This window comes from Castanea sativa, chromosome 11 (genome assembly GCF_040712315.1).
Source record: "Castanea sativa cultivar Marrone di Chiusa Pesio chromosome 11, ASM4071231v1".
Lineage (NCBI taxonomy): Eukaryota > Viridiplantae > Streptophyta > Magnoliopsida > Fagales > Fagaceae > Castanea > Castanea sativa.
This window is the reverse complement of record NC_134023.1, coordinates 757,852-783,670: the sequence shown is the minus strand read 5'-3', so window position 1 is coordinate 783,670 and position 25,819 is coordinate 757,852. Positions and strand designations below refer to the sequence as shown.

The window sequence follows — 25,819 nt, the reverse complement described above, 5'->3', positions numbered from 1 at the left end:
GAAAGAAAAGAAAAACCATTAAGCCCGAATGACAAGAATAATGGTCCACAAGCCTATAAAATAATAAAAAAACCACAAATAAAGCAAACGAGCCAAAAGGAAGCCCAGAGGAAGGAGTAGGAAGCCCATGGGTATCATAAGAAACAGAAAGCAAGCAAAATGGGTCGAAGGAGCCCAAGGGAAGGAATTAGTAAATGGTATGGTAATTGGGTCGGGGAAGCCCGAAAGATTTAGCAGAAGCCCATGAGAATGTAGTAATATAATGGGCGAAGGATGCCCAAAGAAATGAAGTGGGCTGAGGAAGCCCCAAATGGATGAAATGGGTCAAGGAAGCCCAAAATAGTATGAGAACAAGCCTAGCAGAAGTACTGGGCAACGTGAACTGAGTAAAGGAAAAGTGTACGGCAAGCCCAAAGGAGGCCTAGTAAGCACAAGTCAAACGACAACATGGCAGAAGTAATGGAGCGGCATGGTAGAACCCACAAAGAAGGCTAGGGTCGGATTGAAGAAGGAAAGAACCCATACCAGAGCAAAGCTCAACCCAGGGAAGGAACGAGATACAGGGAATAAAGACCCAATGACTCCTCCACGCCACAAAGGTTTAAAAAAAGAGTAGCAGGATGCGCGGATGGATCAAATCAATCCACAGGCCATGACAAACGCATGAATGACAGACAAGCCCTGGACTTACATAGAAGTGGAGCACGCACAAGGCTCAGACACCACTCACTTGTATCTAACCACTATAGGCGCGGTGGGCCATGGGTTAGAGGTAAGAGAGGGTATGGTTTAGCAGTAGGGAGAAGGGAAAAGTCTATTCTGGGATTCCTGCTCGAAACTCTTTTGGGAAATGTCTTACTGGGATGACATACCACCCAAAAGGGGGAAAGATGAGTTGGAATCACTAGGTACATGCCATAGGAATTAGTAAGAGAGAATGCCCAATTCTTATCTGGAGGGGAACACCACAGAAGGCAAGAAAGTAAAACAAAAACTCTTTTTGTTTGGAATTAAGACATGGTGTAGCCAGCGTAGGGTAGTGGTGTTGGCTAAGCAGCCAACAAAACCAGTGGGTGGTCCGGGGAAGGACACCCACACTCGGCCAAAAGTAGTTAAGGGGTAAAACAATAAAACTCATCATAGCAGGTAGTATAAAAAGACCTTAGCTGTGCACGGCAAAAGGGGGAGGAAAAAATAAGAACAAAAAAGCAGCAAGAAAAGAAAACAAGCGAGAAAATAGCAAGGAGAAAAACAATAGGGAAAATAGAGAGAGAAAAAGAAAAAAGGAAAGGGAGAATACAAAAAAGTGTGATAAGGCATGCACCAATAGGCTATTTCCTTCTCTCCCTCTCAATAGCCTACTCCCTAGCAAGTTAGAAGACTCGGGATCAAGCCATTTATGTCCATTTCTTCAAAGTAAGCAATTTCTATGGCAGGATTTCTATGCGAGATTACTCACATTGAAGGTTGGTTCCCTTCTTGGACTTAATCCACTGATGAACCATTTACAGTAGACTAATTCCCCTTTTCCTTCCTTCGTATAACTAATTAAGCATTAACCGTACTCCCGTCATATTCACACAATCGTATTTTCTTGTTAAGAAAATGGTTTAAATGTTATCTTTTATTGTCAGTAGACGTACTCTTGCTGTATTATATGCCTCCTACCATAACATTTTTTTTATAACAGTGTCCTCTGCCATAAGCGAGTGATCAAGATCTTGGTGAAAGGATTCTAGCTTGAGCACAAGCCGGCTTGAGGTGGGTTTCAATCAAGCCGGTCTTGACTCTCCTACCCCAGAATCATTGGGCCACAGTGCGGTAGGAAGCAGTCCAGCCCAAAAAGAAAAAAACACAAAAAGGCCCACCACAATATTTTTATTTTTATAAGTGGTCTATATTCTTCAAACTTCTTTTTTATAGTGTGTTCTGTTTTTTTTTTTTTGGGTACAACTAAAATTTTTTAAGTTTCAAATCAATATTTCAAAATTCTCATTCTCTTAAAGAAATTACTATCATAATTACCAAACCTCATCACAAATTTACGATTGATATTACTCAAAAAATTGACATATACAATCTACATGGGTATTACTCAAATAATTGATAGACACATTCAAATACATAGCCATGTAGATTTTGCTTAATATGAACTCAAATTCTTAATTTCAAAATATTTAAGAATTAGTTCAAACTAAAACTATAAGAGGGAGAGAGAGTACATAAGAAGGAGAGAGAGTACATGCAATGGGGAACTCAAAAAACACACCACTAAAATGTACCAAAGTAGAGATACAAAAAAATTCATCTATCTAAAATAGAGAGAGAGAGAGAGAGAGAGAGAGAGAGAGAGAGAGAGAGAGAGAGAGAATAGTCACATTTTTTTTGGGGAGAGAATGTGAGAAAAATAGTGTGTATATATATATATATATATATATATATATATATATATATATATATATAGGCAAAATTGAGAGAAAATCCAAATAGATTTCAAATTGGAATTCAATTAAAGTCTAATTTTGCGTCACGTGTCCCATTTAATTTAAGTTTTTAAAATTTTGTGCTAAGTGAGGTAATTCAATGTGAAAATTGGATTTCAATGAGAGTTTAATTTTAGGTCAAATGTCCCATCTAATCTAAGTTTTTCAATTATTGTGCCAAATGAGTTAATTTAGTGTAGAAAACGAGAAATCTAATATAAATAAACCATTAAAAACCTAATAATATATTTAACTCTATATATAAAATTATAGGAAGAGAGAGTTTGAATAATATTATATTTATGAGCCATTTTTTATGTATAACTAAAAACAATTCAAATTTATAAATCATTTATGTAATATACCATAACTATATACGGTCCATTACTAACTAAGTAATATAGTTTTTTAAAAACCAAAGTTTAGAGAAAATTCAATTAGAATCAAAAATAAATTTTTGCTTTTGTTAGCTTTCTATACAAATTAAATTGTTTAGATTTTTGTAATTATTTTTTCTCCGAACTAATAAGCATTTTTTTTATACTATTTATATTCAAATTTTTTGTATGCTAAGATATTGAACGTAATAAATTGCAATTGAGCTGAATGAACCCATACACCTATTCTCATTCAACTTAGGAGATACTATTTGACCAATTTATTATTATTTTGTGTTGTACTTAGTAGAATTTCACAGACAATAATTGTAAATTGATATTGTATATGTAGTATCTAATAGTAATTTTCAAAATTATATACGTAATAGCAACATAATGAGAAATTAACTTGATGTAACCAATATCATGAAAATTTCAAGGAGAAACTAATTTAGTACCTCTAAATGTCGTAATCGAACTATGTCCTATATGTTTAATAATTCAAACTAGCATCAATAACACTACTACAATTTATCATTCTCGTGTATAAGCATGGGTAACATACTAGTTTATATAAAAAAAGATGAGTAAAATTATCAAAAATATGCTACATAATAAAATAACATTATATCATTATATACTATATAATATCATAGGATGACATCTATCAATCAAGGAAAAGAAAGGGAAAAAAGATAACAAATTAAACTATTACTAAATTGCATCATCCTAAAGTAATGTTCAACACTAAAATTCATTAACCTAAAATAGAGATGAATAATGAATTGAAAATATACCAAAAGAAAGAAAAGAATATATATATATATATATATATAGGGAGAGAGAGAGAGAGAGAGAGAGAGAGAGAGAGAGTATTCATTTTTTGTGTGGGCAAAATATGAAAAGAGAAAATAGAAAAAATTTATAATAAATAAAATGAGAAAAGAAGGGTCAAAATAAAAGAAGACAAATGGATGAAGAAATTGTAATGTTAAGGTGTAGAGTAGTGGAGAGATAAAAAGGTAAAAATGAGGGGAAAATGTTAGAGGAAGAATAATTATAAGTTGGGAAATTAATAAAGAGGAAAATAGTTAAAAAATGAGAGAGAAAGTGTTGGAAATATGTGGATAATGTGGCTGCTAATGTGACTAAACTGAAGCGTAGTAATAATAAATATTATATTTTATCTTGTGTCTATAGCTTCCGTTTATTTTGATGGAAAATTTTATGTGAAGATAATTTTTTTGTGCTTTTCCATGTTTGGTAAATCAGGGGGAAAAAATCAATACTATCTATCATCAATGGAAACCCTATTAAAAGTATGACTTTTTTTTTAGAGGTTATTTTTCGCTAAATTTTTTGGAATTTTTTTTTTAATATCATGCCAAGCTAAATAAAGAAAACGAAGATATAATACACACTTTTTTAAGGTCCTACCAAATATTAAAAAAATAATATAAATTTTCAAAAAAATAATTTTAAAAAAATTACTCATTTTTCAGAAAAGGACAACATAAAAACAAAGTTTAGCCTCTCATGGATCACATTTTTTCGTACATCTAAACTTCCAATATCAAAAAGATATCTAATATAGAATAATTTGGAATGTTAGACATTTTTTATATTTTAGACATTTAAAAATAAAAGTCCAATATTCCAATATTAACTTTAAAAAAAGAGTAATAAAGTTAACAAAAATAAGTTTAAAAATTAGACATTTTTTAAATATTGGAATATTGACAGTTTTAACGCAATTTGTAGTGAAAAAAAATGCAAAAAGAAGTATAGATTTTTTTTTTTTTTAAGATAGAGAAAAAGGGTATATTAGAAAAATAATTAAAATTGTGTTCATTGGTTTTATAAACAAAGAATATTTTAAGAAAAATTACACTTTGCCCACCTGTAATTTGCTTGAAAAATATTTTGCCTACCTGTGGTTTAAAAATTAGCACTTACTCACTTGAGATTAACTCTGTTTGTCTCTCGTTACCCACATCTGTTAAAAACATGGCTAAATTTGTATTTTTATCACCTTTTTATGTCTTTCTTCTCTCAAAACTTAAAAATAAAAAATAAATCAAGGAAAAAAAATCTAAAAACTAGGTTTTGTAAAAATTAAAATCTAACTTTTACATTTTCTTTTCATGTATCAAATTTTAGATAATTTATTTTAACATATTAAAATAGCCAATAATGTCGAGCAAACAACCAATAATGTCACTTCAGCCTTAAGACATTAATTATTGTTCATCAGTTTCTAGTGTAAAATTCTCAACATGCAGAAAAGAATGAGGGTTCTGAAGAATATGCTTCTCATAATCATAGCGGTGCCGGTGCTTTTCCTTATGTGCATGCCTATACATGAGGCTAAGCAGTGACGGATTTAGGAATTTTCTTGAGTGGGTCATTAAGAAATTTAAATCAAACAAATTTTAATAAAAAGATAACTTGAATATATTGTGTTATTGAAAAAAAAAAAAAAACCACATACATGAAATTTTACAATTTCTTTCTATGAGTTTTCATATTTTGAAATCGTCACATGATAGTTTATTATCAATTGTCAATGTAGATGTAACCATTTTATTTTATTAAGTTTGTATAACATTTTGTTTCTCAAAAAAAAAAGTTTGTACAACATTTTTATTTTTATGTAGTTGTCATTATTTATTAGTTATTTCATAAATTATTGACCTTATATTAATTATTGACCCACAAAACCACACTCATCCATACATAAATAATACATTTAACAATCACAAAATTACTATTTTTTTTTCTTGAATCACTAGTTTTATAACAAAAAGTTATTATAACATGATAACAATATACACATATAACAAATCCTCTGTATTTCTTGATTATTAAATTATATAAAGTTATAGTATATTTATACTATACATGTACACCTTCACACGCATCACAATTCACACAAATAACATTATATCAAAAAATAAAAAAATAATGCACAAAATTAGTATCAAACACACACACACACGCACACTCACACATATATAATATAAATTTATAATAATGAGAGACATTCAAATCTCACAAATACTCACATTTTACTTTTCGATTCAAAGATATATAGAAAGTCAGATAAAGAATAGAGATGAGCTGAGATTCATGAGAGAAAGGGAAAATGATTTGTGTTGTTAATTAGTTTTGGGATGAATTGATCTATGTTGTTTGATTTTTGTGCTAAATTGATCTGTGATTAGGGTGTATAAGATTTAAGTCAAGTTGTACAAAATTATTTTTAATGATAATTAAATTAATAAACAAATATTATATATATATATATATATATATATATATATATATATATATAAATATAAATATCTTTTATCAAGTGGGGGTTCACCCTGACTTACAAGTGCAGCTGCCCCTGGCTAGGAAAATCCCACATGGACGAAACTAAGATATGATGAGCAATTACAAGGAAAAGTTAGTTGGGGCAGTACAGCATGCAAGGTGAAGCCCCACCGTAAGGCTGAAGCGACATTATTGGTTGTTTGCCTGACATTATTGGCTATTTTAGTTCTATTTAAGAGCAGCTTATTTTGCTAAAACTGAAATTTTTTTACTAAAAGTATCATAGATAAAAGTAAAAGTTAGTTGAAATAGTATAATAGTACTCATGAATAGTACTAAAAAGTGTAATGATCCAATGAATAATAGCAAAAATAAGTGGAATAATAAAATAAGCTGACAAAAAATAAGTTATCCAAACGCAACCTTAATATGTTAAAATAAAAGATCTAAAAGTTGATATATGAAAAAAATGACCTAAAAATTTGCTTTTATATCTTTTTAGATTTTTTATATTTTAAGATGAGAGATATAAAATAATAACAAAAATACAAATTTACCAATGATTTTAACTCAATGAGAGACATACTTGTAAAACAGTTACAAGGTTGAAGAACAACATCAACGCACAGCAACGACATCATCATCTATTACAAATTTACACGTGGGATTCCAGAAGATTAAGGTGGCCAACGCCATCGTCGAAATGGATGGTAATTATTAATTCACACTGTTTATCATCTATTACAATCACGTTTTAATTATTATTACATATAATCATTCAATTTTTACAAAACCCAGAAACAAAACATGTTGCAAATAAATAAATAAATAAAAACATGTTGCAAATCATGTTCTAATTGTTCATGTGTGTTGGTTTGATATCAAAATGAACTATGAAAAGCACCAAACATGAATTATGATAACGAGACTACTTTGACTCATTGAGTGTGTAATTTTCATCAGCTATTTTATTATTCAAAACATTGCTTTACTGGCGCAGGAGATGAAATGACTCGAATCTTTTGGAAATCAATCAAAGACAAGGTCTTTTTACATTCATAATTCATAATTCATCTCCTTTTTGTTCTTGGGTATTGTGTAACTTTTGTATTGATTCTCCACAGCTTATATTTCCCTTTGTGGAGTTGGATATCAAGTACTTTGATCTTGGTCTCACTAATCGTGATGCCACCAATGATAATGTTACAATTGAATGTGCTCAAATCACTCTTAGAGCATTCTTATCAAGCATTCTAAAAATTTTAGCATTTACCTTCTCAAAATCTATATTTATAACATATAATACATCACTTTACAATACAACCAATAACAAAACTTCTATTTTTTTTACAATTTCATTTAAATATTGTTTCTTTATTATTTTTCCTCTCTCTCCTCTATCTCTCTCTTTCTCACAGCATTGCCGCACCACACCACCAAACACCCACCACGACCACCACTAACAAAAAAAGAAAAAGAAAATCACAGCAGCAAGAAACCTCCACATCCACCCACAACCACCACATCCACTCACCACCACTAACCACAACAAAGAAAAAAAAAAAAAAAAAAAAAAACCCTCCACCGGTGAGGGCGAATCGGAACCCACAATCTGCAAATCACAACCACCACATCCACTCACCACCACCAACCACAGCAGGAATAAATAAATAAATAAATAAAAACCCTCCACCGATGAGGGCGAATCGGAACCCACATCCAACAAATCACAACTAACAACCACAACAGAGAAAAAAAAAAAAAAAAAACCTCCACCGGTGAGGGCAAATCAGAACCCACATCTAGCAAATCACAACCACCAACCATAGCAGAAAAAAAAAAAAAAAAAAAAAAAAAAAAAAAAAAAAAACCTTCCACCGGTGAGCGACCTGGCGATGTTGCAGCCAAAGAGTAGAGATCGAGTGACTGTGAGTAGAGAGATTGAGTGACTGAGAGCAGAGAGATCGGTGACGAGCAGAGATCGGCGACGTGCAGAGACCGCAACGTGCAGAGATCAGCGACGAGCAAAAATTGGCGACGAGCACGACAGACCATGAACCACAGAGAGAGAAGAGAAGAGAGAGAGAGAGAGCAGAGAAATGGTGAAATAGAAGAAATGGGGAAGATAGAGAAGAAAAGGAAGTGGGCCCCACTGAATATAAAAGTAATATAAAGTTTTACAATTGATGAACAGTGCTGTTTCAAATATGAAATGGCATTGTTCATCAATTGCAAAAATTTTACAATATATAAGGTTTGATGGAGCAGGCTTAAACCTTTCAAATCCTAAAAAAATAAGATTTTTAGCATTTGAAATGTTTGATAAGAATGCTCTTAGGTATATATACGTCTTTATCTTTTTTCTCTCATAGTTCATACCTTCTATTTTCTTAACATCATCATCATCATCATCATCATCAAGAAGAGGAAATTAAGTTTTCTTCGAGTTAGTGTTTAATTTACATTATCAATTAATTATCATCATTTTCTACAAAATATGCCTCATTGACATTTCAATTAGTGTTGGGTTCCCTTTTGAAGAATGCATTGCTATTTAGCATTGTCTCAAAGGAAGAGATTGTGATTGCTTGTCTCTCCTCTTCTTCTTCTTCTTCTTCTTCTTCTTTTCTTTTCTTTTCTTTTCCTTTTTTTTTTTTTATGGGTTCGAATAGCTTGCTTGTATAGTTGTTAGAACTTAGAAGTGTTCTCAATTTCTGTGGAAGATACAATTCATCATTCTCGTGCAAAAACAATATGGGTTACATACTAGTTTATATAAAAGATCATGAGTAAAATAACAGTCAAAAGGAAAGGTATGGTTGTAAAAAAAAATTATCCAAAATATGCTACGTAATAAAATAACATTATGTCATTATATACTATATAATATCATAGGATGACATCTATCAATCATGGAAAAAAAAGGAAAAAAAAAAGATAACAAATTAAACTATTAATAAATTGCATCATCATAAAGTAATGTTCAACACTAAAATTCATTAACCTAAAATAGAGATGAATAAAGAATTAAAAATTCACCAAAAGAAAGAAAAGAATATATATATATATATATATATATATATATATATATATATATATCGAGAGAGAGAGAGAGAGAGAGAGTATTCATTTTTTGTGTGGGCAAAATATAGAAAGAGAGAATACAAAATTTTTATAAGAAATAAAATGAGAAAAGAAGAGTCAAAATAAAAGAAGATGAATGAATGGAGAAATTGTAATGTTAAGGTATAGAGTAGTGGAGAGATAAAAAGGTAAAAATGAGGGGGAAATGTTAGAGGAAAAATAATATAAGTTGAGAAATTAATAAAGAGGAAAATAGTTAAAAATGAGAGAGAAAGTGTTGGAAATAGGTGGATAATTTGGCTGCTAATGTGACTAAATTAAAGCGTAGTAACAATAAATATTACGTTTCATCTTGTGTCTATAGCTTTCGTTTATTTTGATGAAAATTTTATGTGAAGATAATTTTTTTGTGCTTTTCCGTGGTTGGTAAAATCAAGGGGGAAAAAAAGAGTCAATACTATCTACCATTAATGGAAACCCTATTAAAAATATGACTTCTTTTTTAGAGGTTTATTTTTGCTAAATTTTTTGGTAAAAAAAAAAAATTTAATATCATGCCAAGCTAAATAAAGAAAACGAAGATATAGTATACAGTTTCTTAAGGATCTACTAAATATAGAAAAATAAAATAAATTTTCAAAAAATGACTCATTTTTCAGAAAGGGACAACGTCAAAACAAAGTTTAGCCTCTCATGGATTACATTTTTTTGTACATCTAAACTTCCAATATAAAAAAAAAATCTAATATAGAATAATTTGGAATGTTAGACATTTTTTATATATTAGACATTTAAAAAAAAGTCCAAAATTCCAATATTAATTTTAAAAAAAGAGTAATAAAGTTAACAAAAATAAGTTTAAAAATTAGGCATTTTTTTAATATTGGAATATTAGACATTTTTAACGTAATTTGTAGTGAAAAAAAAATGCAAAAAGAAGTATAGATTTGTTTTTTGTTTTTTGTTTTTTTTTTTAAAGATAGAGAAAAAGGGTATATTAGAAAAATAATGAAAATTGTGTTCATTGGCTTTATAAACAAAGAACATTTGAAGGAAAATTACGCTTTGCCCACCTGTGGATTGTTTGAAAAATATTTGCTTACTTGTGGTTTAAAAATTGGCACTTACCCACTTAAGATTAACTTTGTTTGTCTCTCGTTATCCACATCCGTTAAAAACATGGCTAAATTTGATTTTTGTTACCATTTTATGTCTTTCTCCTCTCAAAACATAAACAACTAAAAAAGAATCTTAAAACTAGGTTTTGTAAAAATTAAAACCTAACTTTTACATTTTCTTTTCATGTATCAACTTTTAGATCATTTATTTTAATACATTAAAATAGCCAATAATGCCGGGCAAACAACCAATAATATCGCCTCAGCCTTAAGACATTAATTAATGTTCATCAGTTTCTAGTGTAAAATTCTCAACATGCAAAAAAGAATGAGGGTTCTAAAGAATATGCTTCTCATAATCATAGCAGTGCCGGTGCTTTTCCTTACATGCATACCTATACATGAGGCTAGACAGTGGCGGCTCTAGGAATTTTCTTGAGAAGATCATTAAGAAACTTAAATTAAACAAATTTTAATAAAAAGATAACTTGAATATATTGTGTTATTGAAAAAAAACACATACATGAAATTTTACAATTTCTTTCCACGAGTTTTCATATTTTGAAATTGTCACATGATAGTTTATTATCCATTGTCAATGTAGATGTAACCATTTTATTTTATTAAGTTTGTATACCATTTTGTTTCTCAAAAAAAAAAAAAAGTTTGTATAACATTTTTATTTTTATGTAGTTGTCATTATTTATTAGTTATTTCATAAATTATTGATCCACATAACCTTTCCATGTGAGTCACAGACTACCATTCCTAATCCAGCTTCCTCCGTGTCATTGAACACTGCCCCGTCCTCATTGGATGAAGTTGAAGCGCTAGCAGCAGTTCGAGCCATTCCCTTGCTATGAACCTCAACCAACCCTCTTTTGTTGTCGAGGGGGACTCAGAGGTGGTAATCTCAGACTTAAGGAAAGAAGAGGAGTCTTTCTCATCTTTTGGCCATTTAATTACTTCTATCAAGCATTATTTACTTTCTTGCAATTGTATTTCTTTCTCACACACTAGCAGGTCGAGTAACTCAATTGCTCATTTCTTAGCAAACACATGCGAAACTTATTGATGGTTTTGTTGTGTGGATGGAAGATGTTCCACCACAAATCACTAATGTACTTGTAGCCGATTTGGTTGATTTCTGTTATAATATGGAAGCTGGTTTCTCAAAAAAAAAAAAAAAACATATATACACACACACAGACACAAACACACATGTAACAAATCCTCTGTATTTCTTGGTCATTAAATTCTATAAAGTTATAGTATATTTATACTATACATGTACACCTTCACACACATCATAATTCACACAAATAACATTATATCAAAAAATAAAAAATAATGCACAAAATTAGTATCTCAAACATATATAATATAAATTTATAATAATGAGAGACATTCAGAACTCACAAACACTCACATTTTACTTTTAGATTCGAAAATATATAGAAAATCAAATAGAGAATAGAGATGAGATGAAATTCATGAGAGAAAGAGAAAATGATTTGTGTTGTTAATTAGTTTTGGGATGACCTGATCTATCTTGTTTGATTTTTGTGCTAAATTGATTAGTGATTAGGGCGTGTAAGATTTAAGCCAAGTTATACAAAAATATTTTTAATGATAATTAAATTAATAAAAAAAATATTACATACATACATACATATATATATATATATATATATTTTTTTTTTTTTTTTTTTTTTCAGGTCAGGGGGTTTTCAAACCCCCTGACTTACAAGTGCAGAGGCCCCTGAGGCTAGGAAAATCCCATATGGACGAAATCAAGATATGATGAGCAATTACAAAGTACAAGTTAGCTGGGACAAGTTAGTTGGGGCAGTACAGCATGCAAGGTGAAGGCACATTATTGGTTGTTTGCCTGGCTATTTTAGGATTTTATAATCCTCTTATTTTGCTAAAATTAAAAACTTTTTGCTAAAAGTATAATAGATAAAGGTAAAAGTATAGTAGATAAAGTTAAAAGTTAGCTAAAATAGTATAATGAGACTTATAAATAGTACCAAAAAGTGCAATGAATCATGAATAGAAGTAAAAATAAACTAAATAGTAAAAAAAATTAACAAAAAATAAATTATCCAAACGCAACCTTAATGTATTAAAATAAAATATCTAAAAGTTGATATATGAAAGGATGACCTAAAAATTAGCTTTTATATCTTCTCTCTTTGATTTTTTTTAATTTTTTTTATGTTTTGAGAGGAAAGATATAAAATAATAACAAAAATTAGCTTTTATATCTTCTCTCTTTGATTTTTTTAATTTTTTAATGTTTTGAGAAGAAATATATAAAATAATAACAAAATTACAAATTTAGCCGTGATTTTAACGTGAAGAAAGACAAACTCAATTGTAATTTCCCCAATATTTTAAGACATTTTAAGTCGAATAGAGAATAGAGATGAGATGAAATTCATAAGAGAAAGAGAAAATGATTTGTGTTGTTAATTAGTTTTGGGATGAACTAATCTATGTTGTTTGATTTTTGTGCTAAATTGATTAGTGATTAGGGTGTGTAAGATTTAAGCCAAATTGTACAAAAATATTTTTAATGATAATTAAATTAATAAAAAATATTTTATATATATATATATATATATATTTCAAGTCAGGGGGTTTTGAAAACCCCCTGACTTACCAGTGCAGCCGCCCCTGAGGTAGGAAAATCCCATATGGACGAAATCAAAATATGATGAACAATTACAAGGACAAGTTAGTTGGGACAAGTTAGTTGGGCCAGTACAGCATGCAAGGTGAAGCCACATTATTGGTTGTTTGCCTGGCTATTTTAAGGTTTTATGATCCACTTATTTTGCTAAAATTGAAATTTTTTTATTAAAAGTACGGTAGATAAAGATAAAAGTTAGCTGAAATAGTATAATGAGACTTATATATCAAAAAGTATAATGAGTCATAAATAGTAGCAAAAATAAACTGAACAATAAAATTTATTAACAAAATATAAACCATCCAAATGCAATCTTAATATATTAAAATACAAGATTTAAAAGTTGATATATGAAAAGATGTCCTAAAAATTAGCTTTTATATCTTCTCTCTTTGATTTTTGTAATTTTTTTATGTTTTGAGTGGAAATATTTAAAATAATAACAAAAATACAAATTTAGCCGTGATTTTAACGTGAAGAAAGACAAACTCAATTGTAATTTCCCCAATATTTTAAGACATCTTAAAGCCTTGGTTCCTTGGTTGCGTCGAGAGTTTGGAGTTTGAAGACAGTGTTCCAGACAAGGCTGAAGAACAACATCAACGCGCAACAAACGACATCATCATCTATTACAATTTACAAATGGGATTCCAGAAGATTAAGGTGGCCAACCCCATCGTCGAAATGGATGGTAATCTAATTATTAGTTCACACTGTTCATCATCTATTACAATCATGTTTTAATTATTATTACATAGAATCATTCAATTTCTACAAAACCCAGAAACAAAACATGTTGCAAATCATGTTCTAAATGTTCATGTGTGTTGGTTTGATATCAAAATGAACCATGAAAAGCAACACTACATGAATTATGATAACAAAGACTACTTTGACTCATTGAGTGTGTAATATTTTCATCAGCTATTTTTTTTTTATTCAAAACATTGCTTTGCTGATGCAGGAGATGAAATGACTCGAATCTTTTGGAAATCAATCAAAGACAAGGTCTTTTTACATTCATAATTCATGATTCATCTCCTTTTTTTTCTTGGGTGTTGTGTAAATTTTGTATTGATTCTCCACAGCTTATATTTCCCTTTGTGGAGTTGGATATCAAGTACTTTGATCTTGGTCTCACTAATCGTGATGCCACCAATGATAATGTTACAATTGAAAGTGCTCAAGCCACTCTTAGGTATATATACGTCTTTATCTTTTTTCTCTCATAGTTCATACCTTCTATTTTCTTAACATCATCATCATCAAGAGGAGGAACTTAAGTTTTATTCGAGTTAGTGTTTAATTAACATTATCAATTATCATCATTTTCTGCAAAATATGCCTCATTGACATTTCAATTAGTGTTGGGTTTCCTTTTGAAGAATGCATTGCTATTTAGCATTGTCTCAAAGGAAGAGATTGTGATTGCTTGTCTCTCTTCTTCTTTTATTTTTTTGTTCTAATAGCTTGCTTGTATAGTTGTTAGAACTTAGAAGTGTTCTCAATTCCTGTGGAGGCTACTTACATATATGTACAGTCTTTCACAAAATTTTGCTACCCTTTAGTGCCATTTATTTTTGCTGTTTAATTCATCCTATCATTTGGCCTTTCTAGGTACAATGTAGCAATAAAGTGTGCAACTATAACTCCAGGTATTCATTCCTAACCTCAATTGGAATGACCCAAATTTAACAGATGAAATTTTGGCCCACTAACTGGCTTATGTGTAAAATTGGTTTGGTTTTGGTAGATGAAGCTCGTGTCAAGGAGTTCAAATTGAAACAAATGTGGAAGAGTCCAAATGGGACAATTCGGAATATTTTAAATGGTCAATGAACTTCCCTGATGGCTTTTTTGTGTCCTTTTATTTGCTCCAAATTTTATTTTTATTAAATTAAGGGGGACATTTTGTTTTCCATTTACCACAGGTACTGTTTTCAGAGAGCCTATTATCTGCAAAAACATCCCCCGTCTTGTCCCAGGTTTGTAATTTTTTTCTTTTTCAGTGCCAGTTTCCTTTTCATGATGAAGCCAAGCACCCAGGTTGACTTGGTATTCTCTTCAGGTTGGACAAAGCCAATATGCATTGGAAGGCATGCTTTTGGTGATCAGTACAGGGCAACTGATATTGTTATACAAGAATCTGGAAAACTTAAATTGGTATTTGGTAAAATCCTACTTTCAGTCATTAGCTTCTCAATACTCTTTTTAGTTTCACTTTTTATGGAGACTTGTTAAAGTCTGCACAAAAGCTGAATTCAGCTTAGTTTTTCTGTCCTATATTTCCATCAATGCCTTCATACGTAATAATAATCATCTTATCGAGGGAAATTGGAATATCTGTAGTACCCAATGGACATAATGAGAAGAAAGAGTTTGAGGTTTTCAACTTTACGGGTGCTGGAGGTGTAGCCTTGTCCATGTACAACACTGATGAGGTTCAGATTTCCACAAATGCTTGTTCTTTTCCCTTGTTCCTTTAATACTTGCACCTACCCTGAAATTGACTTGCCGGAAGAGTTTTTTGATGTTGTTTTTATTTTTCATTTTTTTGCCTTGATAACAGTCTATTCGTGCTTTTGCTGAGGCTTCAATGAATACTGCTTACCAGAAAAAGTGGCCACTTTATCTTAGCACTAAAAATACCATTCTTAAGAAATATGATGGAAGGTATGCTGTTACTTGTTGGACTTTCTTTTCTCTTCTCATTCTGCTCAATTTTTGTTGCAAACCAAATTATCAAAGCCCCACTTGTACCTTCATGTGTGAAATAGAAAGAGACAGAGAGAGAAATGGGGTGTTAATGTATGATTTTCTGTGATTTTTTTGGGGTCATTTTTTGTCCATGTGACTTGATTATCTGTCTTATGCTCTTACTGATTATGTATTGTCATTTTATTATTACGTGCTTTTCATGAAGATTCAAGGACATATTTCAGGAAGTTTATGAAACTCAATGGAAATCTAAGTTTGAAGCTGTAGGGATATGGTGAGATATCAAACTATCATGCTAATTAGTTTATACAGTTTGAGAAGCTTATCATCAACTTACAGCTGAATTGGTAGGTATGAACACCGTCTCATAGATGATATGGTTGCTTATGCCATGAAAAGTGAAGGAGGTTATGTATGGGCTTGCAAAAACTATGATGGGGATGTGCAGAGTGATTTCTTAGCCCAAGGTTTGCATCAGTATGGAAATAATCTGTGATTGACATATCATTCTTTGTAACTTTTGCTACTTTTGTTGTAAGTAAATGGCAAGGTGCTCTGCGAGTGTCCTAGCCAAGGTATTCAATTATTAATTTAGCTTATGATAAAAATATTTATCATCAATACAGGATTTGGATCTCTTGGGATGATGACATCAGTGCTGGTATATCTTGCTGTTCTCCTTTTTGTCTTCCCCAATTAATTTTGCATTTCATTCTAGTCCATTTTTCACTTCTAAACCTAATCATAAGAAGTTGGAGTGGGATTGCAGGTGTGCCCAGATGGAAAGACTATTGAATCTGAAGCAGCCCATGGGACAGTGACCCGCCACTACCGGGTCCATCAGAAAGGTGGTGAAACCAGCACAAACAGCATAGCATCCATTTTTGCTTGGACTCGAGGTCTTGCACACAGGTATCATATGTATTTATTCTTTTATTTGGATGAATTCTTGTACAATTCTTGTTGTTAAGAGTTAAAAGATTTTAGGAATGGGATTCTTTTCTTATTAAATCATCAAATAAAAATTGATTAAATCAATGTTATCAGGGCAAAGCTGGACAGCAATGCCAGACTTTTGGATTTTACTGAGAAATTGGAAGCAGCCTGTGTTGGAACAGTGGAATCAGGAAAGATGACTAAGGATCTTGCACTTCTTATCCATGGGCCCAAGTAATTTCTGTTAAAAGGATATTTCTGTAGAAAGTTCTGCTGTTGTGCTTAATATTTATGTATAATCAAAACTTTCATGTTTGGTATAGGGTTACTAGGTCTCAGTATCTAAATACCGAAGAGTTCATTGATGCTGTAGCCGAGGAGCTGAGAGCAAGACTGTCTACAAGGGCAAAGTTGTAAAGAAATGCCGCCAACTTGGTTTCATGCTTGGAAATAAGGTTGCAGTATGCTTCTACTCAAAAGCGGCATCAACTTCTGAATTAATATTTTTTTTGGTCTCTCAACTTATTCTATCAATCCTCTGATCTCTCACTGAATGTTGGAGGAGAAGAAAAAGAGAGACGTTAAAGACAATTTTGGAAATTCTAAAATAAAATGGTAGAACACTGAATGCTCTTTGTAATATTTTATGGTACTGTTTTTTCTAATTAGCCTGCTATATATTATAGGCCACTGAAACTAAATTACAGAGGTAAATGATATAATCTGAAAGATGCTAATTGCTCCAACTGGTTTGAAGGTAAGACGGTAGCTGTGGAGAATTGTGGTTAAGCTAGGGCTTTTATGCAGGAGATTTGTAGGTAAATGATACATTTCTATTTTGATGTTGAGTCATTTGTGCCGAGCCTAGTAACTTGGACTTGTTACCAAGTGGGACATTAAAATGGTTAGATCTACGTGTGAATTGCTAAGGTAGAATCACGCCCAGGGTCCATGGGTTTAGTGGGCCAACTCCTGCAATCTCAAACAATCGATTATTGAATATTAGATTGCTTTCCTCACAATCAGCATGTTGAGTCATGTAATGTATAGAATACTCTCTTTGTCATTGTCTTAAATATCTCTTCATTTCCTTCAACTACAATGAACTTGGAATGGAATCATTGCAATAGTTTCTCATTGCATCTGCTGCCCATAAGGGATATGCTCCAGCTTGAATCGTTGCCAAAGGCACAAGTAAGTTTTTGCACTATAAAATTATGCATAAAACATAAGTTTATGAATCGAATAGTAAATAACATCCGATTAGCACGAAATTTAGCATACGTGTTAAGAATATAAAAAACATGCAATTCAAGGGTTAGATTTTCAAAATCATGTAAAATTGTGTCCCAAAATTTTATGAACCTATAAAAATGTAAAATAAAAAATATAAACAAATAACCATAGATTTTGTTTTTTTGTGCAAGGTCCAGAGTAATATATATTCAAATCTCAAAGACAAAATCATCAATATTAATTAAGGCCATGGAGGTGATATATGGACATTGTTTCTTCATTGCCTATGGAATATGGCAATAAACACAAACAGCAGCTTGAGAGGCAACAGATAGAGTTCCGAAAATTTGGATTCTAAGGCATAAGCAAATAGCAAACGTCGCTCTTGTGAGAATACGAGTAGTTCATCCTACAACAGCAGTAGTGCTGAATGAAAAACGAGCAAAATATATGATTATGCTTCAAGAGGAAACTAAATTCCACAGAATATCACAAATTATGGCCATCACAGATTAAGCGAAAATTGCAGAAATTTTCAAATTTTTCAATGAACAGATTGATCCTACAATCCAACCTGGTACTTTTCATTAGAATGTTTGAGGTTACAACGTGGAATAAACAATAGATTATGAAACATCAAAACAACTTTGAATTCATGATAAAAATGAATTTATGGTGCTTTCTCAAGTCAACAATGTTACATTTCACCAAAAAAAGGTTCAGGTATGCATTACAAAAATTTCTAGGTGCATAGGAATATATCCATGCCATCCACTTCCTTAGTCGTATTAACACTTATTTCTCATACTAACTAGAACAAATCAATTCCACTCCCAAAGTTCCTACTCCAAGGGCTACAAGGCTGGGAAAAGAATCTCCAAAATGGGGTTGGTTATTAATATCAAATTGAGACTATTTTTTTACAACAGCTGTCCTGATGAGGACAGAATGTTTAAGAATTGTTCCAAAAGAATCCATTACTGACTGCAATTTGTCTGCCATTGCCAATAATCATCCAGGGGACGCATTCTCAGTCTCCTGCTTGTTGCAGTGACCATATAGGAGGAATTTTGTAGATCGGTAAAGATAAGCATCCAAATCATATCCGAAAGACTTCATTTTACTTACAAGGTCCAGGACATACTTGTTCCTTTCCTGGGAACGAAGTACATAATTAAGCAGCTGGTTGCAAGTTCGTGGCGTCAACATGAGACCTTTCTCTAAAGTATAAAGGAACACATTTATTGCCAACTCCAGCTTCTCTTCATGGCAGAGACAACGAATCAACTTCGCACAACTTGGGGGAGTGACAACAACCTTACACTCCTCAAGAACAGAAAATATCATCATAGCATCTTTTACTCTTCTTGCCTGACACAACCCAATGAGCACAATGGTATATGGCCCTAAGTCAAAATCTTTCTTTTTAAAATCTATTTCAAGTAAGCCCCGAATAGCCTTTTCCACTTCTCCTTTCTCAAAATGTTCCTCTACAGCTTTTATGGCCTCCTCTTTGCTGCCAGGAAGGTTCCTCAGATACTTTAACCAAAGACTAAATGCTAATGAAACCTTCTTTTTCCTGCATGAATAGGTCATAAGTGATTTATAAACTGCAAAGCTAGGTGTACAGCCATTCCTTTCCATTTGATCAAAGACCCCAAATGCATCCTCTTCTCTATCAAGCCTTTGAAGCCTGTCTATAAGTGTTCCATATGTGACAGAATCTGGAGAGAGCCCTTTTAGCTGCAGGTCCTTGAAGAGCTTGAAAGCACCATTTATGTTCTCAGCCTTGCAAAATCCATTGATCAGAATGTTGTACGTTGTGATGTCAGGTACAACCCCACTGTCAGCAAGCTGCATGAGAAGTTTGTAGGCCTTAAGAATCAATCCCGAATCGCACAGTTGCTCCACCATTGTTTGGAGGCTGGCGCTATCAAGAACCCGATTGGCACCTTGAGATAGCCGAAGAAATAAGGAAGGATTTCTCCCTATCTCCATTTTATAGAATAGAAGATGAGCTTCCTCAAGCTCCCCTGCCTTACAAAGGCCATCAATAAGAGCATTGAAGGTTATGACAGAAGGAACACAACCAAGCTTCTCCATCTCCTTGAATATCTGTTGTGCCTCACCAACCAGCCCAGTCCTACACAAACCACAAATGAGAATGGTGTAAGTGCAGGCATCAGGGAAGCAACCATTCTTTGAAATCTCAAGTCGGAGAGACTGAGCCTTATCCAAAAGACCCATATCACAAAACCCTTTAATCAAAGCATTGTAACAATAAGTATCTGGAACCAAATCCCTCTCAGCCATCTCATCCAACAACTTCAGCGCCTCCTTAACCCTGCCTGCATCCGACAACCCCCGAATTATAATAGTGTACAAAACAACATCCGGCTCAAAATCTTCCTCCATCATTTTTCTAAACCACGACATAGCTTCATCATATCTCTTAGCTCTAAACAAACCATCAATCAAACTACTATACCCTTTGAGGCCAAGATCATATCCATCCCTCTCAAAGGTTTCTAAAAGCCCATAAGCCTCATCGATCTTACCTAACTTACAAAACCCATTAAGCAAAGCATTGTAAGTAATAACATCAGGACACTGCCCACGCTCTTTCATCGTATTCAACAGTCTAAGTGCCTCATCAGCCCTCTTCCCCTGACACAACCCGGCAAGAATAATAGTATAAGTTATTTCATTTGGCCAAATGTCCCTGTGGGTCATTTCATCAAACAGCTGGAGTGCATCCTTAGTCTTGCCAGATTTACACAACCCATCAATCAAAATGCTATATGTAGCCACATTGGGATTACAATTTAACTTCAACATCTGATTATAAACAGCTAAAGCTAACAAAAACACTTGCTTTTGAACCATAACATGTAAAACAGAGTTGTAAGTGAAAATATCAGGCTTACAGTCAAAATCTTTCATGGTAGAAAAGACTTCCACGGCCTTTTCAGCAAAACCCATCTGAGCATAGCCTGAAATCAAGATCCTAAAAGCATCAGAAGGGATTGGAATGCCAGAGTTTTTGAGGTCGTGAAGAGTGTTCCAGTACAAATCAAAGGAATGAGGATGGTCGTTAAGGAGCATGTGAAGGACAAGAGAGTCAGAGAAAGTGCTACGGAGGCGTTTGGTTTGGGAAGCCCAAATGAAGAAGCGGAAACCCAGTTGGGGATTTGGGTTTTGTTGAATGACGGAGGCGACTATGTGGCAAGAGAGATGGGGAAGTAGACGTTCTAAGGCGGGTTGGTTAGGAGTGGCTTTGTAGAGGATGGACAGGACTAGATTGGAAATAGCAGTAGTGGTGGCAGAGTCGTACCATGGTGGTTTTTCAGTTCGGAGAAAAAGAGCAGGAAGTTTCGCGGCCATGGCCAAGGAGCTCTCCTCATCTCATTGTTTGATGGGTTTTTGGTTTTGGTTTTGGTTTTGGTTTTGGTTTTAGTCTTGCAACAATGGAGTGAAACACAAATACAAATACAAATACAAATGTACTAAACTAAAACAGTGGCATAGTACTGCCAAGGCTTGGGCTAACCCCAACTGATTCAAGTATAAATACAAATGGAGTGTTGGCGAGGTTTATCAACGGTTGAAAAAGAACCTTAGATGAAAATGAAATTTCCGACGCTTGTTCTCAAACATATATATTGGTTTTTATTTTTATTTTTTAATTGTGCTATATTTTTATTTAAAAAAATTGATAGTTTAGGAGAGGATAGATTTGATCCTAAATATCCCAATTGAAAATATCAAAAAAAAAAATGTTATTTAAGCTGTTAACTTTTTGGCATTTGGTACGGGGCAATGTTTTAAGATTTTAGAGAACGTTAAAAAATTTCGATGTTTTGTTACAAATTACATTCGAGAATCAAATGCCAGGAAATTTGGATTACCAACTAACCCTTTTTGTAAGAATGTAAATTCTCTTTAAAACATGCTAGGTATCTAGATTTCCAAACTCAAAAGAAATTACATTTGGTATCCAGATTCCAAAATTTAAAAGAAATTACATTTGTTATAAATTGACAATTTGATTTTTGATAAAACAAAAATCAAATCATCAACATCTTTTATACAAAAATAAATAAATAAATAATCATCAATATCTCTTCTTGCCAAAGCAACATAAATATAATAGACAACTCTATTGATATAGTTTTAATAAAATTGTTAGACAACAGTTTTAATGAAATTGTTAGAATATATATATTTTTATTTTATTTGGACTAAGATTTTTTTAAAAAATTAGTGATTTGATATTGGGTCAAAGGATAGTATAGGAAAAATAAATAATTCAAATAAGATTCTTAAGAATAAACCGAAAATAAGGATATTTACATTCTCAGGCTTCCAAATTGCAAGACATCACACCCCTAGTAATCTGGATGCCAGAAATAATGTGGATTACCTATATCAAACATAAACAAACAAACATGGTTCATAATTAGTGAGCAACTTACACATAACAGTAAAAGTGAATACCTAGTAACAATGGAGGGTCCCTTTCAAACTTTTTTTTTTCCACACGTAAAACCTGAATAGAATTGTTGATGAATATATCAACATAGTTGTCTATCTTGTTTATGTTGTTTTGACTAGAAGAGATATTGATGATTTTTTTTTTTTAATGTTTTATCTTCATTGCTTAAATAATAAGAAAAAAATGGTTAAAATTGTCAATTTATAAAAAACACAATTTCTTTTAAGCTTGAGAATTTGAATACCTATTTGTTTTAAAATGAATCTACATTTCTACAAAAAAGGGGCTAAGGGAGAATCTAGATACCCTGCCATCTAATTCTCTAGTGTAATTTGTTACCAAACAAGGGAATCTTTAAATATTTCTGAGAATTCTAAAACATTATCTCATACTAAATGCCATAGTGTTATTTTAAGTTGTTTGTTTATGTTTCGAGAATCAAAGAATTGAGAAGATGGTAGTACCTTATAAATAAACTATTTAAGAATATCTTTATTTTCTTTTAATGACCATGTTCTCTTACCCAAAAAAAAAAAAAAACAATTAAACTTGGAAAAGGCTATTTTCTCTAAAGAATATAACCCTTTTCTTTTTTAAGGTTATTTTCTTTTTTAACTTTTCTCAAATTCATCTTCTCTAGTATATGATGAACTAAATCAAGTATTAAAAGAGCAACATTAGGGGAGCCAAAGGATGACTAGTGAGTTCAAATAATATAGCTTGGTATCAAATCATTCATTTTTACTACCATGTACTCTTTGCGTAATGGTCTCTCCCAATGGCTAAGTCACATAAAGACTGAAGGGGGCCTTGGCGCCCCTCCAATTTTTGGAAAAAAAAAAAAAGATTTTTTTTTGGAATTATCCTAAATAATTTGAAAGTTTTTAAATAACTTTATCATTTTCGCCCCCCATACTTGATAATATACATATATATTTAAGAAAGTCTAAAAATAAACATAATTTTCATTTAAATAAAATACAATCCATATACATACATATATATATATATATATATATATATATATATAAATATCAAAAAATTACAATAACTAAACATTTAGCATCTTTAAAATAAATACATGAGTATTTAACCTCAACAAATAAAAGGGAAAAATTCTAATTTTCATCCCAACAGAGTTATGGCTTACTTGTATCACAACAATAGAAAAATTGAAAGGTCATAAGCTTTGTTGATTTGCCTCACCACCAAGTTTCCATACAATTGCAGAACATTTTGCCTCACACAGGTGACTTTCTTTTAGTCTCTCTCGCACTTTGTCTCTGTTGGTGTTTGCCTTCATCTTTTCTTTTTCTTTTTTTCTTTTCAATTCTTTCATTTTCCCACTGCTGCTTCAGTTTTATGTTTACAATAAAAGACAAGTAAAAGTTTTGTGTGACACTGTGGCTAGACAAGAAAAAGTTAAGAGTGAAAGAAAACTCGAAGCTTTTGTAGCCCCTCACCCTCACCCCTGTGCAGACTGCAATGCTCTGTGGCTTTGTGCCCCTAGCTAACTGGCTACCTGACCACTTTCCTAGGTACTTTAGCTTGCTTTTCATTTGCTTTCTTTTGATTTTTTTGCTTTACTTTTTATTTACATTCTTTTTTATTTTCCTTATAATATATTATTTATTATTATAATAATCAATATATTAATACTATGGGTGCGTTTGGATAGAACTTATTACTGAAAACTGAAAACTGAAAACATTGTAGCAAAATAATTTTTAAATGTGTGAATAATATTGTAGGACCCATTTTTAATAAAAAAAATGGCCGAAAATGAAGTTTGTGGGTCCGTGAACAGTGCACAAATGCACTGTTCACGGAAGAAAAATGCTGAAAAGTCAGAAATATATGGCTACTGTTCATGAACAGTAGCCGTTTGTCCCCTGAAACGCGTGCTGCAGCAAAAAAAAAAAAAAAGTGAAACGCAAGAACGCAGACGCAGAAACGCAACGTGGATCCAAACGCCACCTATATGGCATTATAATTTATAAATGTACTTGATTAATTGATTAAAATATACAGTATATACTACTATATTATCATGTATTTAATTATTATTCTCAAAAGAAAAAGCAGTGGGTTAATCCGACATTGAAAAATGAGTGTGAGTTAAAGAGGTTTATAGCCCTTGTTATGTATCTAAGAATTATGCCATTTTAGATATACACCATTATAAGTTTCTTTAAAAAACTTTCTCCCTTCTCCTCTTGTGTGTGTTAAAAATACTTAGCATTCTAAAAAAAATGTATTTAGTTTTTATTTATTATATTTTTTTATGCATTGACATTTGAATAATTATTTGTCTTTTATTTAGCAATCTTTGGACTATTAGTATTTTTTTTAGTATATTTTTTAAAAAAATCTCAATAATTTTATTTAATGAGTGATAATTTAATTTGATAAATCTAGGTTCATGGGTAAGTTTATGGACAAGTTTAGGACTATTGACTCATTTTCAAAAAAAATTTATATATCCCCCCCCCCCCTCAAAAGATAAATTCTTGGTTCTGTCATTGGCCACTTTACAAGTATAAGTGCTTGTGAGGTGTAAGAAGAAAGGGTCATAGTTCAAGTTTCAAGTTTTTGGGAAAGAGCTTAACACACTTACACTTAGATTAGGTAAGCTAGAGTAGAATTATATATACACTTTAATTCATTGAATGTGTTAATGGAGTAAGTACACATTAACTACCTATAGTTATGCATTATATATATATATATATATATATATATATTATGTTTTTTTTTTAAATTATATGAAAAAGCAAAAACTTCACGTGGGAGACCATGCAGTACTGTCATGTGACGCTGTGTTAGAGTGATTTTTTATTTAGCTTTCCACCTCAACTTCTTTACATGTTTTGGATTATAATCAAATTTTATTAATAGGATATTACTACTTTCACTAAGTTTTAAACCTACCACTATTATATTTCAATAACAAAAATGTGACATCATAAATTTTGGATGATATTTCCATAAGCCAACTAAACATTAACATGAAATTACAAATTTTTTATGCTAACTCCAAGCCAATTAAGAAACAAAAATTATGATTAAAAATTTCAGCAAAAAAAAAAAAATGATTGAACAAAATTACAATCAACTTATTACACCACTTTTTTTTTTTTAAGAATATATTACCCCACATAATAACTAATTTCTAATTGGCGAAAACACCATTTTGGTTCCTATATTTTGGAGTCACAGTCGATTTGGTCCCTATTATTTTCATATTGCAGTCAATTTGATCCCTACCGTTAACTCACTAATGGAAAATGTCTATGTGGCTAATGGTGTGCACAGTTGGCACACTTGAAGGCCAAAATTGGGAATTAACCCAGTTT

General features: G+C 31.8%; 2 protein-coding genes and 1 long non-coding RNA gene across 3 annotated transcripts; 2 read left to right on the top strand and 1 right to left on the bottom strand.

Annotated features, from left to right (window-relative positions):
* The first annotated feature begins 6,870 nt into the window (after positions 1-6,870).
* Positions 6,871-7,391, top strand: LOC142615656 (uncharacterized). The gene is made up of 3 exons (XR_012840806.1): positions 6,871-6,888; positions 7,179-7,222; positions 7,303-7,391. It is a non-coding gene; the product is annotated as an uncharacterized LOC142615656 (long non-coding RNA).
* Positions 7,392-13,589: 6,198 nt separating this feature from the next.
* Positions 13,590-17,478, top strand: LOC142615741 (isocitrate dehydrogenase [NADP]-like). The gene is made up of 15 exons (XM_075788558.1): positions 13,590-13,769; positions 14,043-14,086; positions 14,167-14,276; positions 14,696-14,733; positions 14,832-14,909; positions 15,010-15,063; positions 15,147-15,248; positions 15,428-15,519; positions 15,648-15,751; positions 16,002-16,070; positions 16,148-16,263; positions 16,423-16,457; positions 16,566-16,708; positions 16,844-16,966; positions 17,056-17,478. The coding sequence occupies exons 1-15, from the start codon at positions 13,721-13,723 to the stop codon at positions 17,147-17,149; spliced, it is 1,251 nt and encodes a 416-aa protein (XP_075644673.1). The 5' UTR covers positions 13,590-13,720; the 3' UTR covers positions 17,150-17,478.
* A 1,050-nt stretch (positions 17,479-18,528) lies between these two features.
* LOC142615740 (pentatricopeptide repeat-containing protein At1g79540) lies at positions 18,529-21,441 on the bottom strand. Its single transcript, XM_075788557.1, has one exon. It carries the CDS (start codon positions 21,350-21,352, stop codon positions 18,980-18,982), a length of 2,373 nt encoding a protein of 790 aa, XP_075644672.1. The 5' UTR covers positions 21,353-21,441; the 3' UTR covers positions 18,529-18,979.
* Positions 21,442-25,819: the final 4,378 nt, after the last annotated feature.

Bases quoted from the DNA above. Each gene is read 5' to 3' on its own strand.
- LOC142615741 (XM_075788558.1), top strand. From the start codon at position 13,721: ATGGGATTCCAGAAGATTAAGGTGGCCAACCCCATCGTCGAAATGGAT. The intron at 14,277-14,695 runs GTATATATACGT...TGGCCTTTCTAG, and splicing joins AGTGCTCAAGCCACTCTTAG to GTACAATGTAGCAATAAAGT. The intron at 15,752-16,001 runs GTATGCTGTTAC...CTTTTCATGAAG, and splicing joins CTTAAGAAATATGATGGAAG to ATTCAAGGACATATTTCAGG.
- LOC142615740 (XM_075788557.1), bottom strand. From the start codon at position 21,352: ATGGCCGCGAAACTTCCTGCTCTTTTTCTCCGAACTGAAAAACCACCA.